A 17,692-nucleotide genomic window follows, 5' to 3' on the forward strand; every position below is an offset into this window, starting at 1 on the left:
TGCGCAAACACAGACATGCACACACGCACATGCACACACACACGCACGCACACACTCAGACACATGCACACAGACACATGCACACACATGCACACACACGTGCACACACGCACACACAGAGGCACATGCACACAAACATGCTGAATTTCTGATTGAGGACCCATCCAAAATGCAACACAGCCCTCCGGACCAGAGGGTAGGTCGAGGCTACGAGAGGACGTGTTTGGGAGAGACGGGAGGCGGCCTTTGTGCCGGGCTGTGGAATGCCAGGGCCTCCGGGCAGCGTGCACGCTGGGTCCTGAGGGGAGGGAACCCGGTTTCTGAGAGGCTCCTCTTGTTCCCTGAACAACGCTCTGCAGCTAAGGGTAGGCAGTCGAGAGCCAATTCCATGACTCAGTCCGTGATGATCACAGAGGATGACGACTGGGGCCGAGAGAGGTTGGGCCGCAGGCTCACCAAGGTACGCGCGCTTCCTGCCCTGCGGGCGGTGATGGGACTGGGTGCCTCCCAGGGCGGCTGGGGGACTGACCCGGGTCCTCCGCGGCCCGGAGAGGACGGGCTTCTGTGCGGGGAGTCCCCGAGGCCGCCGGGAGAGAATGGCTCGCTGCAGTGACCCCCAGGACCCAGAAGAGCTGTGTGGTCCCAGAGTTTATCTCGGGAAGCAGGCAGATTCTAACCGACAAGGAAAAAGGAGGCGGGCAGAGGCCAGCAGAGCGGGCCTGAGCTTCCCCTGGCCTGCCGGGGCCGGCACGGACAGAGCTCATTCTCCCGGCGCTGCGGCTCCGGGGGACAACGCGTGGGAAGCGCTGCAAATCAGGGGAGCTCGCCTGAGCCGGTGTCCGGGCGGCCACTCACACAGGCGGAAGTGCCCTCCGGCTCACGTCAGCTGCTCTGTCCCGGTGCCCTCAGAGTCTGATACGATGTGACCAGGCAGGCGGGCAGTCGCCATGAGGCATCGAGGCGGCATACCCTCCTCAGGTGTGCAGACACGCATGCACCCAGTCACTCCAAACACAGGGCCAGATCCAAACACTCAGCAACGTGCGAGGTGCGGACACCAGGCTGCTGGGTTAACCCTTCCCCGCAGCTTAAAGCCGGGATGCAAGCAGTTAGCCTGACCTCTGCTGAGGGAAAGGACACTTTACCGCTCTGTGAATGCCCCACCCCCAACACGGAGCTCAGTCTTGGTCTGTTGCAAAGTGTGGCCCAGAAAACTTGCAGATTGTTGTTTTGTATTTTTTTAAAAAATTAAAAAATAAATAAATATATATATATACATATATATATATATGTGTGTGTATATATATATGTATTTTTTAAAAATTTTTAATGTATATATATATATATATATTATAATTTATTTATTTAGTTATTTATTTTTACAGAGAGAAAGGGAGAGGGATAGTTAGAAACATCAGTGAGAGAGAAGCATTGATCAGCTGCTTCCTGCACACGCCCTACTGGGGATATGCCTGCAACCAAGGTACATGCCCTTGACCGGAATCAAACCTGGGACTCTTGAGTCCGCAGGCCGACGCTTTACCCACTGGGCCAAACCGGTCAGGGCGTGTTGTTTTTTAAAACCCTGAGTGGCTCATGCCTGAGGTGCAGCTGTGTCTGGGCCGTCAGGAGTGAGAGCGGAGCTGGGCCCGGAGGGAAAGGCAGGTGGCGGGGGCTAGGTCGTAGGTTAGCCGGTGGGGTGATTGGATGTATCTCCTGGCTGGCACCGCCCGTTTCAGAGGATCGTTAAGCACATTGTGGACAAGACGCATCTCCACGTGCTCTGCACTCCTGTCCCCGAGGAGTTTCTGGCCCAGAACGTGGTGTTTTTCCTGAGAAACACAAAAGGTAACCTTTCCCGAGAGTGGGTGCGATCGTGGGGTGTGCGTGTGAGAATGTGCCCAGCAAAGCACAGAGCGCGTCTCCAAGGTGGGGAGCGCCGAGGCCGGCGCTGGAGAAACATCGGTGCTTCCACTCCCCTCGTTAGAGTGAGACCTGGATCCAGGTGGCATTCCGATGCGGGCCGTGCTGCTGGTCCTGGTGGAGCAGGGGTTCAGGCCCGGCAGCCCGGCAGCAGGGCAGACTAGCAGATGTGCCTTTAGAAACCCCGGGATTCAGAAGACAGTGTGCCGAGGGGCATGGATGGGAGGCGGAGCCCCCAGAGCAGGGAGCCCCGCAGGTGTTTCTAGGAACCGCTAGTTGGTCCTGCTCTCGTCCGGCTTCAGCCGGGCGCTGCGTGTCCCGGTCCGGACCCCGGTGCGTCAGTGTGTGTCTCAGCGTCTCGTAGGCCAGGGGCGTCGTGGGAATGGGACTGGCGTGGACTCTGAGTCCGAGGCCGGAACGCTTCTTGGCGTACACGGCCTTAGGCCTCAGAGGGTGCTGGCCCCTGACCTCACATGCGGTGTGAGCTGTCTGCCTGCGCCCGCAGCCCCCTGCACCCGCTCCCTTTCAGAGACCATCTCGGAAGCCAGCTACATGAAGGAAGCTATGGACATCATGCCCGAGACGCTGGAGTACGGCATCCTAAACTCGAACATTCTCCACTTCCTCAGAGACATTGTCTGTCAGGTGCGTGTGGGCGGAGGCGGAGCCGGCGCGGATAAGAGGGAGGCCCCGGAGCCTCCGCGAGCAGGCGGCCCGCAGCTCGTGGTCCAGGCCCCGTCCTGGGCTCTGTCCTTACGTTTGTGCCTCTGATCCCAAGCCAGGGCGCTCCGAGAGCACACGCCATGGACACGGGGTCGGGTGGTGACTGGTTTCACCCGCTTGGCCTCTCAGGTCTTCTTGCCGGCGCTGTCCTTCAATCAGCACAAGGAGGCGAGCTCGGCTTTGCCACCAGGAGACATGCTGGACCCCACGGACCCGGACGCGGACCTCCTGAGCGTGGCCGGGGAGACGGTGGAATACCACGGCATTCAGCTAATACGGGACGAGTTCTTAATGAACCTCCAGAAATTCTCAAACAACATCCAGCGCACAGTGCAGCAGCTGGAAGGCGAGCTCTCAGCCCCTCCTCTGGCTCAGGCGATGAGGTCACCTGGAAAGGCAACTTAGGGGTCCACGAGCTTTTTTGTTTTAACTTAGGACTCTTTAAAAAAACATATATATATATTCTTACTGATTTGAGAGAGGAATAGAGAGGGAGAGGGAGAGAGAAACATCAGTGATGATAGAATCGCGGATCGGCTGCTTCCTTCACGCCTCCCACTGGGATCAAGCCTGCAGGCGCGGGCCTCTGCCCTGACCTCCTGGTTCATGGTTCGATGCTCAGCCACGGAGCCACGCTGGCTGGGCGGTGCACTCTTTCTTAATAGATAACATTTACGTAAAAGACCTCAGGGTGGAAGAAGTGATTGGTAGAAGACATGGGCTCAGGAAACAGTTTCAGAGGCCAAGGGGGCCCTGGCAGTGTAGACCGGTGGAAGGTGAAGGTCAGGTGTCTGGGGAGAAGGGAGGGGGAGGGTCCTCCGTCCTGAGGGCGTTAAGGGGAGGTTTCAGGGGAGGTCCCGCGGGAGGATCCCCTGGAACACTCAGCAGCTCCCAGGGGAGTCCTTTCCTGGCCATGGTCTCCACGGTGGGTTGGTGGCACCTGGTCCTGAGGTCGGCCTTGGAGCTGCCTATCGGGTTTTGCTAACTTTCTGGGCCTGGAGCTGAAATACAACCAAGGCTGAGACATTCTCTCTCTAACAATCTCACGTGCCCGTCAGCGTGCGTTAGAGGTTGGGTGTGTGTATTCCCACTTCCTGTCCCGCAGATTCACGTGCCCAGAGGACAGGTCTGCAAGTTCCCTGGTGTGCTCCTCCCCACCATGCTCCCCCCACCAGGCGTGCCCCCCCGCCCGCCCTGTGCTGCCCCCGCCCCCCCCCCCCCTCCAGGCGCACTCTGAGGCCCCTACAGCAGGACTCTGCCCATGAGGAAAGCTCACACATGTTAGCTGTATTCTTCTGGTCCAGTTTTTTGTTTTGTTTTTTAAAACAAATTGGCCCTACTTTTTAAATTTTTTTAATTCTCACCTGAGGATATTTTTTCCGTTGATTTTTAGAGAGAGTGGAAAGGAGCGGGAGGGACAGAGAGAAACACAGATGTGAGAGAGACACATTGATTGGTTGCCTCCTGCATGCCCCGACCAGAGCTGGGAGCGTGCAACCCAGGGACACGTCCTGGACTGGAATCCAACCGCAATCCAACCACTGACCCAAACCAGCCAGGGCTCAGTTTTTAAGCGGAAGTTGGTGGTTTTAAATTCAGGAACATCGTAAATCATTACATTCCTTTGATCGGGCTCACCCCTGGAACAATGACAAATACTCTAAAATATTTCTGTCTCGCTCTAATGAAACGGAGACAGGTCAGGGCAGGGATGTGTCGCCTCACACGGACTGACTAAAAAACATATTCTTACTGACTTGAGAGAGGAAAAGAGAGGGAGAGAGAAACATCAATGATGAGAGAGAATCATGGGTCGGCTGGGGGGAGGTGGGGGGAGAAGAGCCAGTGGATCAGCCTGAACCTCACTGACGGCACCTTTCTCCTCGCAGGGGAGATCAAGTTGGAAATGCCCTCCATCAGCGTGGAGGGCGAGGTGTCCGCCTTGGCTGCAGACCCGGAGATTGTGGAGGCCTTGGAGCAGTGTGTCATCAACTGGCTGGGCCAGATCTCCATGGCCGTGGAGGGCCAGCTGAGGAAGACCCCGCAGGTGCCAAGGCTGCTCCCGGAGCTGGCGGGGGCCGTGTCCGGGGTCCCCGTGGGCAGCCTCCTTTCTGACCATCCTGGGACCGCCTCAGTGGGTGGAGTAAACGTCCCCAAGGCATTGGGGGGGCTTCTGACGGCTGCGCTGCCAGGCTGCTTCCGGGGTGATGAAGGCAATGCTGGGATCAATCAGGAGGGTTGGGCCTCCCAGAACAGGACACAGCCCAGCTGGCCTCCGTAAGAAAGCATTGGCTGCCCCACAGAACTGAGCAGTCCAGAGGCAGGCTGGCTTCAGGTGTGGTTTGATCAAGGCCCCGGCTGCGTTTCTCTGGGAATCTCAGTTCCGGCCTCCTCTCTGTGGGGCTTCCTCTCCGCCTGGCTTCCTTCAGGGCCGCGGTTTGCAGCTTATCTGGCCCCTCATCCCCCCATTGTCCAGAGGAAGAGCATGTGGCTCTGTCTGGTCTCCCCGATGAAGTCCTGAGGTCCACCTGGAGGGACCCTCCTGGGCCACATGTCCACCTGACGTCCTTGGGCAGATCCGCCCCGTGGGGAGCAGAGGCACTGCGGCAGGAGGAGCAGCCCCTGTCCCCCCGCACTGGCGGGGACGGCAGCTGTGTCCGTGTCCCTCCAGGGTAACGGTCCTCTGGCCGAAATCGAGTTCTGGAGGGAGAGGAATGCCACGCTGAGCGCCCTCCACGAGCAGACCAAGCTCCCGCTGGTCAGGAAGGTGCTGGAGGTGATCAAGGAGTCGGACTCCCTGCTCGTGGCCAACCTGCAGCCGGTGCTGACGGACCTCTTCAAGCTGCACATGGAGGCCTCGGACAACGTGCGCTTCCTGTCCACCGTGGAGCGCCACTTCAAGGTGCGCCGCGGGCATGCGCACGGGCTCGGGGGCACAGGGCCATGGCCGTGCCAGCACGTGGAGGCGTGGGTCCGTGCACTGAACACATCCTCGCTGTGTCCCGCCATCACTGTCCCCGCCCGAAGCCGGCTCATCCCCAGCATCGCGTCTGTGCCGAGTCCATGTGCTCAGCGGCGCCTGCCCAGGGGCTTCTGAACATGCCGTCCCCGCCTTCAGCCAGGGCACTGCGCCCTTTCCCTGACCGCCCAGGAAACACGATAGCGACCCACAGAGCCGTCTCTTTTTGGTCAGATCAGCAGGAGACAGTCTATTTTTTGGCCACAGAACTCAGTAACTAGTGGATGCGCCGGGGGTGACAATGGCTAACGCCGCTGAGGGGCCCTGGCCGGTGGGCTCAGCTGGCCAGGCCGTCGGCACGCTGGCTTTAGGTTTCTCACGGTGCGCACGCGCGTGTGTGTGTTTGTATGCGAGTGTGTAACCTAGCCTCCCCTTCAACAATGATGTCCGTGCCATCATGGGTGTGATAGGCCAGTTTCTATGTTCTTCTGATGCACATGAGAGAAGCGTGTTTCTGGGGGTGCTGAGTGCCGGCCAAATCATTACTTCCTGCCGGGGACCCGGAGCGTGGAAAACCCCGGCTGAGGAGCAGCTTGATTCATTTGGTGACACTCTTGCCACTAAGCTCAGTATACTTATCTGTGCATAGGACACACATGACACCCACAGCCACACACGCCTGTCACGGCTTTGTTAGCTGTAATTGCAGACCTAGTTTAACGTCTTGTTTGTCCAGCACGTTCCCGTCCCAGTGCCTGTGGGGGAGAGGGAGTGGCCGGCCTCGCACTGCTCCGTGCGTGCCTGGGCCTGCGCTAACCTGGCTGCTCTGCTCTCTCTTGCGCCGTCTTCGCTCAGAACATCACGCACGGCTCCAGCTTCCACGTGGTCCTGGAGACCATCCCCTCCATGATGAGTGCGCTGCGCATGGTGTGGATCATCTCGCGGCACTACAACAAGGACGAGCGCATGATCCCCCTCATGGAGCGCATCGCCTGGGAGATCGCCGAGCGCGTATGCAGGGTGGTGAACCTGCGCACCCTGTTCAAGTGAGTCCGGCGCCGCTGCCTCTCGGTGCTCTGTGCGCTCCCCGTGCCCCCGTGCCCTGTGCCCGCTGCCCGCGCCCGCTCCCCGAGCTCCGTGCCCGCTCCCCGGACGAGTGCTGCCTCGAAGCTGCTGTCCCACCCTTGCGTTGTGACAGAGCAGCTGCCCACCCAGTGAGCTTCTGGAGAAAGAGGCCTCAGTTAGAATCCTCCAGGGAACCTGCTCCCCCAGGCCTGGGGCTCGGCCATACCGCCTCTCCGCCTTCCCTCCATCCTGGGTCTCTGATCGCAGGGAAAACCGGGCGATTGCCCAGAACAAAACGCTGGAGGCCAAGAACACGCTGGACCTGTGGAAGAAGGCCTACTTCGACACCAGGGCCAAGATCGAGGCCTCGGGGCGGGAGGCCCGGTGGGAGTTTGACCGGAAGCGGCTGTTTGAGAGGACGGACTACATGTCCACCATCTGCCAGGATCTCTACGACGTCCTGCAGGTAGGGAGGCCGAGTGCCTCTCCTTTCTTTTCCTTCCTTTTTAAAGTATATTTCTATTGATGTCAGAGAGGAAGGGAGAGAGCGAGAGAGAAACACCAATGAGAACCATGGACCGGCTGCCTCCTGCACGCCCCCCACTGGGGATGGAGCCCACAACCCGAGCCTGTGCCCTGACCGGGAATCGAACCCTGACCTCTTGGTTCCTAGGCTGACGCTGCACCACGCCGGCCCAGTACCAGCTCCTTTAAAGCAGTAGACCTTCAGACGTGAAGTTCTTGCTGCATTTATGGGTCACACTCTGTCTAAGAAACGGCCTGGGAGTTGGCCCGGCCTGAGAAGGAGCATTTCCAAGAACTCAGGAGAACGTGGCCAGGGGGGAACTGTGGCAGGATGCGTGGCCAAGCCCTGCAGCTCCTGGCCGGGGCAGGTCCTGGGAAATGCTGAGGCCCCTGCAGGGCGCAGGGCGCAGGCCCCGGAGCTGCCCCGGGACGAGGTGTGAGACGGAGGAGGAGGAAGGAGGGGCCCGAGCACACAAGCGAGGCCAGTTGGTCAGGGCACCTGGCTCCTGTCCTGTGTGCAGCGGGTCTGGTACCACGGGCTCAGACTGGGAGGAGGTTGCTGGCAGGACAGGGTCCCTCCCCCCCGACCAGGCTTGGCATGCGGTCCATTTGTCGCAGGAAAGTTGGATGCGACATGAAGGTGACCTGGTGCTCCTGTGCTTGGGCAGGTGATGGAGGAGTTTTATAACATATTTGGTCCAGAACTGAAGGCCGTGACGGGGGACCCCAAGCGCATCGACGACGTCCTGTGCAGAGTGGACAACCTGGTCACCCCCATGGAGAGCCTGACCTTTGACCCCTTCTCCATCACGTCCTTGCCCTACTGGAAGTATGTGATGGACGACTTCAAGATCGAAGTTCTGGCAAGTAACCCGTCACCGATCTGGACACGGACACCGTGCTCTCCCTTTTAAGCCTGTCGGTGGTTTGGTTCTCCTCCTGAGTTTTTGTGCGTGTATTTTTTTTAATCACAAAAGTGAATAGCTGCTTTTTTGTAAAAGATGGAAACAATACAGAAGAGCATAAGGTGAAAGGGAGATTCCTCAGTCTTCTCTGTCCCCACTTCTCCCTGGATGAATTAGTTCAAATTGAGCCAGGTACCCTGGCCTCGCTCAGAGCCGGGCACCGTGGCCTCGCACAGAGCCGCTCCTTCCAGAGTGTCCTCTGCCGCTGTACCCTCTCCCACGTCTTTGTCCGAATAAGTTAACATTTAAAAACTGTCCTTCCCGCCATTGTGTGCTGGCTGAGGACAGGCAGAGAACCGAGCGCCAATCTGCCATCCCTGCCTCCCACCAGCCTCCCTGAAGCACCTGTTTTCTTGACTGTTTTGTTGTTGTTTTGTTTCGGCAGGTTATTGAGAAAGAAGCAAAAAATTTCATTGACGAGTCTTTTAAGACGCTGCGATCGGCTGAAGCAGCATTTGACATGCTTCTAAAGTTCAAGCACATCCGCTCACGGGAGGCCATCAATCGGCAGATGATGATGAAGTTCAATGACATCCTCGTGCAGTACTGCAAAGAGGTAACGGACGGGAACAGCCAGCCACACTGGCCTCTCCCCCAGAGTCACAGCGAGTGTGGCGCTGCCCACGTCAGTGTGCCGCGTGACACAGGCAGCCACAGCGCAGAGCCCTCGCTGCTCGGAGAGTTCAGTAGGGGTGACCCAGCGGAAGTTATCCCCTCGCGTGGCTGTGCGCCCTGCGTGCGTGCGTCCTCACAGGATCCCAGTGACACTGCCACAGGCCTCTGCCACGTCCAGAGCAGATGCCAGGCTTGCTAGTGTCAGACGGAGGCGCAGTCTGTAGCTAGGAGGCAGTTGGGACACAGCTTATGTTCAGCAAGAGGAACGTTACTGGGAAACACGCGAAAAAGCAGTAAATAGTAAGTTAAGCAGAAGAACGCGGCTTTAGACTATTTCTGGGCGTCCCGGTGTTCATTTCTGCAGAGAGGCCTGTCTCCAGCCGGATGGCCTGGGCCACGCGGTGGCTCTGGCTCACACGGCGCGGGCGCTTCTTTCAGATCGACATCGTCAACAGGATCTTCGTCCAGAACCACGAGAACCCGCCGCTGTACAAGAACCACCCGCCCGTGGCGGGCGCCATCTACTGGGAGCGCTCCCTGTTCCACCGCATCAAGCACACCATCCTGCGCTTCCAGGAGGTGCAGGAGATCATGGAGAGCGAGCGGGGCGAGGAGGTGCGCGGGGACTCCCCCTTCTCCCGCTCCCTCCCTCCCTCCCCCTCCCCAAGAACCACTGAAAACACATTTTTAAGACGGAAAGCCATCTTAGTTCCTGGCCGCACCGAATGCGCTGCCGATCTCTGCTCGTCAGCCTGGGGCTCAGGCAGCCCCCAGCAGGCCCTCCGGCATCTGTGACTTTCTGTCTGCTTCCTTTTGCAGAGTGGGTAGGCCATTTCTTTTTGAGAGAGAGAGAGACAGAAAGAGAGAGAGAGGGAGGGAGGGAAGGAGAGAGGGAGAGAGACAGAAAGAGAGAGAGAAGCTTATTTCCGAGCGCCAAGTGGAAATGCTGTGTTCGGGCAGGTGAGACTGAAGTACCTGGAAGTGGGCAGGACGATGAAGGACTACGAGGACCGGAAGTACGAGCAGTGGAGGGAAACGACGGAGCAGCTGCTGCCCACGCTCATGAAGAAGAGCCTGCTCATGAAGGTGCGGCCCCGGGGGCGGGCCCCGGGCGGGAGGCGAGGGGAAGCAGCAGGAGAGCAGGGACTGCGTCAGCTTCGCTCAGCCTCGGTTTCCCCCTTTGCCAACCTGAGTTGGGCCCAGTGGCATAAGCGTTATTGAGCCACAGAGGGCACAGCTGGCCGTTGCCCACGTTTAACCTCGGAGATGCGCCTCTCGCTGTTCTTTCTCTTGGGGGCCGGCACATGGCAGCTCTCAGTGACTGCCTCCCGCTGCGGGGAGGGCCGGGCCGGCGGGCTTGGGTCTGCCGTGCCTGAAGGGAGTGACAGACGGGGTGGGGTGTGTGTGGGGTGTTCCGAGGCCGCCGCTCCTCACTCCGGCCCCCAGTCTCACAGCATCAGCATTCCCACGTTGTGAGGGGAGCTAGAGTTGGGGGGTTTTGGATTCAGTGGCCCAAGTTTCGAGTTGGGGGGCTAAATGGAATTCATTAAAACTCTGTTCACCAGGTGAAATGGTGCAGTCGCGCTGGTTCCAGCCAGCTCCCGGCCCGTCTGTCCAGGCCCCGTGCCGCTCGGTGGCCGTGATCTAACCGCCTCCCGACCGTCCCCCCGTGCTGACGGCAGGCTCGTCTCTCCCTAGGTTTCTGCCAACCCTGAGGACGGCGCCGAGAGCTCCGACAGGGGCATCACGTTTGCCATCAATTTCCCATTCGCGCTCAGGGAGATCATCAATGAAACCAAGTACCTGGAGCAGCTGGGCTTTCCCATCCCCGAGTTAGCCAGGAACGTGGCCCTGCAGGAGGACAAATTCCTCAGGTAGCACGCCTCCCAGCGGCTGCCCCACCCTGACCATCACGCGGAGCCCCTGGCCCTGAGCTTGCATTTCTGTGGGCTTTATATTGACCCACATTTACTGTAGAAATAAGAAGGAAGGGTTTAAAATGTTTTTTTCCTCATTGACCTAAAAGCAGCGATAACAAACCCTGTCCCGGGAACGTCAATGACGCTTCTAATGAGAAGTGACCAGACGGTCCAAGCAGAGGGCCGTGGCTGGGGAGCAGTCTCCCGGTCAAAGCTTCACTTGCCCCTTGTCCTCGCCCCGGCCGGCCCGCCCGCTCGCGCAGGTACACGGAGGGCATCCAGAACATGCTGGACCACTACCACATGCTGGTCGGGACGCTGAACAGCGCCGAGACCGTCCTGCTGGACGACCACTCGCAGGAGCTGCTCCGCGCGTTCCGCTCCGGGTTCAAGAGGCTGAACTGGAACTCGCTAGGTGCCTCCTGCGCCGCGGGCAGGCAGCATGGGGGGGTCTGCTTTCTGGTGCCGACGGGTGTGGCCAGCAGCCCGTGGGCAGTCTGTCTTCATCCCGACGCCGCGGGTGGGAGTGGGGATGAGGTGGGTGCTGTTTGCACACTCTGCTGACCCGCAGCTCGCTCTCTTTCTTTCTACGACGAATATTTCAATTTTGAGACAATTATGTATTCGCACGCTACTGTGAGAATGAGCGTGGGGAGATCCCATGTTCCCCCACCTGGTCCCCCACAGCCAGGACACAGGCTGTCCCCACCCACAGGGCTCCCCGCTCCGCGCTGAAAGCTGCCTACCCTCCCGTCCCGACCACCCCCCCCCCCCCCTCCAGCCTCTCATCTGTCCTCACTGCTGAGCGTCATCTCGCTCTCCCTCCACAGGGATTTCTGACTACATAACGCGGTGCAAGCAGGCCATCGGCAAGTTCGAGTCCCTGGTCCACCAGATCCACAAGAATGCGGACGACATCGCCTCCCGGCTCAAGCTGATCGAGTCCATCAACCTCTTCAAGTTCCCGCTGCCCAAGGCCGAGGAGGAGCTCCCAGGTGGGCCCACGGCTCGTTTCCTCGATGGGGGAGGGGATGCAAGCACATGTGTGCACACGTGAGTGCGCTTGGACAGCCCCCCCCCCCACGAGCAATCCATGAGCGGAATGAAACCATTCTAACATCTCACCCACGTGCCTGAGTGATCATGGGTAATTCTTATGGCTCACGTTGACTTGTTCAACAAGCCAGCCTAGAAAAGCAGGCTTGCCCACTGGCGTGACCGCTGCCTGCTGGGCGCCGACGTTGCATGGCCGTGCCACGCTGCCACTCAGTGTGGCGTCGGGTCTGGCCCCCTGGTGTCGGTGCAGACCTGCTTTCCACTGCGGGTCATGGGGAGGCTGGGTCTGTCGTCCCCGCGAGAGACGCTGGGGAGTGGGGTGGGAGGGGTGCTCCCTGACGCTGGCTCCCCGCAGGCGTGAAGGAGTTCTTCGAGCACATCGACCGGGAGAGGACCAAGGACGTGGACTACATGGTCCGGTGGTACCTGGCCATCGGGCCGCTGCTGACCAAGGTCGAGGGCCTGGTCATCCACACCAACACGGGCAAGGCGCCCAAGCTGGCCTCCTACTACGAGTACTGGGAGAGCCGGGTCTACGAGGTGCTCAACAAGCTCATCCTCAAGTGAGCCCCGCCTGGCTGAGCCGCGGCAGGGATCTGTGGACGTGTGCACAGTTAGGGGGCTGCGGGGACCTCGGAAAACGTGTGAACTGTGGGCAGAAAGCCGGGGATGTAACTCCGTGGCGCCCTGGAGGCTGCTTTCTCCAGCCTGCCCGCGGCTGCCTGCTGGGTGTTTGCTCGGCGACACCGCATCCTTCCGTCTCCCCTCTCAGGAACCTGCAGACCTTCAACTCCCTCATCCTGGGCAACACGCCTCTGTTCCAAACGGAAACCATCCTCACGGCCCCGGAGATCATCCTGCACCCCAATGCCAACGAGATCGACAAGATGTGCGTGCACTGCGCCCGCAACTGCGTGGAGGTCACCCGGGTGAGCAGCCTGCCGCGGCACCCCCCCGCCCCCGTCTTTGTCCAGACCCTTCTGGGTACCCCCCCGCCCCCCCCGCTGGGAGCTCTGGACTGTGGAGCATCCAGGGCTCCATCGGGCCCCTTTCTTCCCTCCTCTGCGTGACCAGTTCTGTGGCTTTAATACACCCCCCGCGCCATTCCACACGAGAACACACGTGACTAAGGACCAGGATGGCCTATCCGCATGTCCCTGCTGGAAACAGTGGGCCAGAGTGTTCAAGTCAGGCTTCATGGCCTCCTGAGTGGGAATGGTCGCCCAGCCATGCGCCATTGAGAGAGCTCGTTAGTGGCAGCCGTGGCTTGGTGCTTGCTCCCACCGCACGGTGCTCTGGGAGACATTCTGGGTTGCTGTTAGGGACCGCCCTTTATCCAAAGAAGCGGGAGGACCCGGGCCTGTGGCTCAGTGGTTAGGCGCTCACCATGAACCAAGGTCACCCATCGGGGCACATGCCTGGGTGGCGAGTTTAAAGCCCCAGTAGGGGGTGTGCAGGAGGCAGCTGATCCGTGTTCCTCTCAGTGCTTTTCTGTTTCTGTCCCTCTCCCTTCCTCTTCCTCTAAAGTCAATGAAACATCTAAAATAGCCCTCTCGTCCTCTTGGTGGTCAAGTGTCAGACTGGTCTGGGTGGGAAGATGGTGGAGGACCCAAGAATGGTGGTGCTTCGGGCAATGGAGCACAATTTATCAAGGGTAACGTGATTTTCATTGGGAGCAAGCAGTGCTACTGTGTGCTACTGGATGCACAGGCAGCAAAACGGATACTGAAGTACCGTCTCTCCCTGTTCTCATTTTTCCAGAACTTCGTCCGCTGGATGAATGGCAGCTGCATCGAGTGCCCCCCGCAGAAGGGCGAGGAGGAGGAAGTGGTGACCGTCACCTTCTACAACGACATCTCCCTGAACCCGCAGATCATCGAGCAGGCGCTCATGATCCCGCAGAACGTCCACCGGATCCTGGTCAACCTCACCAAGTACCTGCAGAAGTGGAAGAAGTACCGGCCGCTCTGGAAGCTGGACAAGGCCATCGTGATGGAGAAGTTTGCCGCCAAGAAGCCCCCGTGCGTGGCCTACGACGAGAAGCTGCAGTTCTACACGAAGATCGCCCAGGAAGTGATGCGCCAGCCCCTGGTCAAGGAGGAGCACTGCGTGCGGCTGCAGCTGGGCCAGCTGGCGCACACGGTGCAGGAGAGCGCCAAGGCCTGGGTCGCCTCGCTCGGGAAGCTGCTCAACGAGTCGGCCCGGGAGGAACTGCACAGCCTCTACGAGGAGATGGAGGTAGAGGGCGGGGCCGCGTACCTTCCGCGAGGGCCAGGTCTCCTCTTGTTTAGTGTCCTCCAGACTGGCTTTTCTTTCTTTAATCTCCACCTGAGGATATTTGTTCCACTGATTTCTAGAGAGTGGAAGGGAGGCAGGGATGGGGAGGGAGAGAGACATCGATGAGAGAGAGACACATCGATCGGTTGCCTCCCACATGCTGGGATCAAGCCTACGTCCGAGTTACGTGCCCTTGAGTGGCATGGGACCCAGCACCCTTTAGTCCTCAGGCCGACGCTCTACCCGCAGAGCCGAACCGGCCAGGGCCGAACTCTCTGTTTCAGGTTCTGGGCAGAAACCTGAAGAAGAGCCCCAGCACCCTGGAGGACCTCAAGTTTGTCCTCGGGACCATTGCGGAAGTGAGGAGCAAGTCCCTGGTCATGGAGCTGAGGTACAGGGACGTCCAGGAGCGGTACCGCACCATGGCCATGTACAACCTGCACGTGAGCGAGACACGCGTCCCCTGGGCCTGTCAGACCCTGCCTCCGCCTGCGTCCCTCCGGGCCTGTCAGACCCTCCCTCCGCCTGCGTCCCCCGGGCCTGTCAGACCCTCCCTCCGCCTGCGTCCCTCCGGGCCTGTCAGACCCTCCCTCCGCCTGCGTCCCCCCGGGCCTGTCAGACCCTCCCTCCGCCTGCGTCCCTCCGGGCCTGTCAGACCCTCCCTCCGCCTGCGTCCCCCCGGGCCTGTCAGACCCTCCCTCCGCCTGCGTCCCTCCGCGCCTGTCAGACCCTCCCTCCGCCTGCGTCCCCCCGGGCCTGTCAGACCCTCCCTCCGCCTGCGTCCCCCGGGCCTGTCAGACCCTCCCTCCGCCTGCGTAGAGGGTGTGTGACCCGAGGGGAGGGGATGTACACGGAAAGCCCACGCCAGTTGCTGGGATTCATGAGCTCAGAGCCTGTTTCCTGGGCCCGCGTGGCTCCAGTAACGGCAGCCTGTTCGTTGCTGACGGCTCTGAATGCCTCCCCGGAGCAGCAGCCTGGGCTGACCGGGGAGACCTCTCCTCAGGAAGATGCGCACTAGGCCAAATTTACATTTTTTAAAATTACAACAGAAATTCTCGGTTTTGCCTTTTGCTTTCTTCCCTCTGTCAAGTGAAGTGGTTCCAAACCCTGTGTCCTACAGCCTCGCGCTGTCTCTTCCACGTGGTCCCACAGCTTTTGCCCTTGGTCTCAGCCAGGTCATGTGTGTCCTCGTCTCCTGTTCTCTCTGAGCACGTGCTGGGCATTGTGCTGTCCCACAGACTGCAGAGAGCGCTGGAGGCTGCATGCAGGGGTCTCGGGGGCGTGATTTCAGGGGCGTGGTTTCAGAGGGGGCGTGGCTTTGCTCTGACAGCACAACTGGATGCATTAGCCAGCCTGGGCTGTGGATCTGAAGCTGGTTTTCACTTTACGAAGCTCTATTCTCTCAGTTATCTGTCTCGCCTTCTGTGTCAACTGTTTATTTGTAAAAATTACCCTGAGTTAATTTTAATTACAAAAGTATAATTTTTAATGTAAGTGTCACTTTTATCACCCAACCAGCTGTGTTGTTGGTTCTAGCGTGTCAAGTCCCCGGGTAGTAGCTTTGACCACACGTTTCACCTCCAAATGCTGACCCCTTACTGTTTGTTCTGTTTTTTATTTTAATTCTTCTTCTTCTTGTTTCCTCAGCCCTCCAGCTCGGAGAAGGAGCTGGCGGACAAGATTGAGAGCATGTGGGAGGAACTGTTCACCAACTCGGTGAACGCGGAGCACGCTCTCGGCAGCATCAAGAGGACCTTCACGGAGGTAGCGTCGCGTTGGTGCTCCCCGAGGCGCGGTCACTAGGGAGCCCCCGCGGGGTCGAGTGAAGGCCCCCCGCTTTCCTCAGATCACCCGAAGTGAGATCCTGAACTTCAGGCAGCAGATCGAGGACTTTGCCAAACGGTTTTACCTCGAAGGCCCCGGCTCGGTGGGGGAAGATCTGGACAGCGGTAAGAAGCGTCTCGGTCCTCCAGGTGTTTGAGCGGAGTTCACTTTCCATGGCGATGCCAGGGGAGACGGGATGGAGCGGTGGCTCTTAGCCTGCCCGTACCGGTCCACCTGGGGCAGCTGGGAAAACCACGAATGCAGGGCTGGTCCTGACTGCCTGACCCCATTGTTCTGGGGTCGGGGGCTGGTCACATTGAAAGCCCCTCCTCTCCAGGGTCCCCGCCTGGCAGGGGCCTCAGAAGTTTGAGGGGGGCTTCTGAGGCCCCTGCCAGGCGGGGACCCTGGAGAGGAGGGAGCATGCCCAGAGTTCTAACGGAGGGGCTGGCTGGTGACGTGGCCCCGGTGTCAGGTACGATCAAAGTGGACGAGATCAGTGATTCCCAGTGGGTCTTCCCTGACAGTGCCGGGGGGTGCAGCGATGGGGTATGAGCCTCGTGCATGACTCCCCTCCGGTCTGCACCCCTAAATTCTCTGTGTACCCCGCCCCGTGCCTCCCTCCAGGCATGGAGCTCTTGGGCAGCTTCGAGAGGGAGCTGGGCCGGCACGAGAAGAACCGCCAGGAGCTGGCCAACGCGGAGAAGCTCTTCGACCTGCCGATCACCATGTACCCGGAGCTGCTGAAGGTGCAGAAGGAGATGACGGGGCTGCGCATGATCTACGAGCTCTACGAGTCGCTGAAGGTGAGCCGCACGAGGAGACGGCTGACGGGGTTTCCCTTCGGGTGATGAGAAGGTCCTGGAACTAGAGAGTGGGGATGGCCGCACAGCACTGAATGTTCTTGATGTCACTGGCCGGCTCAGTTAAAAACGGCTCAAAGGGCCCCGGCCGGGTGGCTCAGTGGTGGTTTTGACGCACGCACCAAGAGGTCACGGTTGGGTCCCGCTGCCTTCATGCTTCCAAGGGCGTCGCTGATGCCCCCTCCCCCCCAGGTGGCGAAGGAGGAGTGGTCGCAGACGCTCTGGATCAACCTGAACGTGCAGTTCCTGCAGGAGGGTATCGAGGGCTTCCTGCGCACCCTGCGCAAGTTCCCTCGCATGGTCCGCAACCTGGCCGTGGCCTTCCACCTGGAGGCGAAGATGAAGGCCTTCAAGGACTCCATCCCCCTGCTGCTGGACCTCAAGCACGAGGCACTGCGGGACAGGTGGGCCGGGCCTCTGAGCTCCGAGCTCAGGCTGTGTCTCTCTGAGACCTGATGGCTGAGAGCGAGGGCTCGGTGCCGAGTAGACAGGGGCGAGGCTGTTTCTGTGGCATGTTGTTCTGTGAACTTCCTGCGAGATGATCCACCATAGGGTCCCCGTTTCCGGCAGAAAGCCACCTGTCAGGGGTGGTGTCGTTTGCACTTTCTTCACCCAGAGGTTTTTTTAGACGCCGTCCAGGGAAACACGGACCCGCGTAGATAGCTCATGTTTCCTGGGCGCCCCCGGGGCTTGGGGAGCAGTCCCAGGCCGTCCTCGTGTTTCAGAGTCCCGTCCCAGCAGCGCTCGCCATGGGACCGCCCGGGACTCCAGGGCGGGGGGTGACCCAGCGCCATGCTCGGCTGTCCGTGTGTTCCAGGCACTGGAAGGAGCTCATGGAAAAGACAGGCGTGTATTTCGAGATGACCGAGACGTTCACCCTGGAGAACATGTTCGCCATGGAGCTCGACAAGCATGCAGACGTCCTCAACGAGATCGTCACGGCGGCCATCAAGGAGATCGCCATCGAGAAGGTGGGCTGCT

General features: G+C 59.7%; 1 protein-coding gene across 1 annotated transcript in view; it reads left to right on the top strand.

Moving 5' to 3' along the window:
- DNAH10 (dynein axonemal heavy chain 10) overlaps nt 1–17,692 on the top strand; it is a 55,056-nt gene that overhangs the window by 3,477 nt on the left and 33,887 nt on the right. Inside the window, exons 3-26 of the mRNA XM_045576114.1 lie at nt 360–460; nt 1,740–1,848; nt 2,453–2,568; nt 2,776–2,992; nt 4,536–4,693; nt 5,318–5,548; nt 6,461–6,651; nt 6,938–7,136; nt 7,864–8,058; nt 8,546–8,716; nt 9,214–9,390; nt 9,736–9,861; nt 10,474–10,649; nt 10,958–11,109; nt 11,525–11,689; nt 12,106–12,313; nt 12,523–12,679; nt 13,512–13,988; nt 14,312–14,470; nt 15,675–15,791; nt 15,874–15,976; nt 16,476–16,654; nt 16,904–17,115; nt 17,529–17,682. Of these exons, the coding sequence (XP_045432070.1) occupies nt 360–460; nt 1,740–1,848; nt 2,453–2,568; nt 2,776–2,992; nt 4,536–4,693; nt 5,318–5,548; nt 6,461–6,651; nt 6,938–7,136; nt 7,864–8,058; nt 8,546–8,716; nt 9,214–9,390; nt 9,736–9,861; nt 10,474–10,649; nt 10,958–11,109; nt 11,525–11,689; nt 12,106–12,313; nt 12,523–12,679; nt 13,512–13,988; nt 14,312–14,470; nt 15,675–15,791; nt 15,874–15,976; nt 16,476–16,654; nt 16,904–17,115; nt 17,529–17,682 (4,250 nt within the window). The remainder of the gene's footprint in view (nt 1–359; nt 461–1,739; nt 1,849–2,452; nt 2,569–2,775; nt 2,993–4,535; nt 4,694–5,317; nt 5,549–6,460; nt 6,652–6,937; nt 7,137–7,863; nt 8,059–8,545; nt 8,717–9,213; nt 9,391–9,735; nt 9,862–10,473; nt 10,650–10,957; nt 11,110–11,524; nt 11,690–12,105; nt 12,314–12,522; nt 12,680–13,511; nt 13,989–14,311; nt 14,471–15,674; nt 15,792–15,873; nt 15,977–16,475; nt 16,655–16,903; nt 17,116–17,528; nt 17,683–17,692) is intronic.

This window comes from Pipistrellus kuhlii, unplaced genomic scaffold, assembly GCF_014108245.1.
Source record: "Pipistrellus kuhlii isolate mPipKuh1 unplaced genomic scaffold, mPipKuh1.p scaffold_m20_p_74, whole genome shotgun sequence".
NCBI lineage: Eukaryota > Metazoa > Chordata > Mammalia > Chiroptera > Vespertilionidae > Pipistrellus > Pipistrellus kuhlii.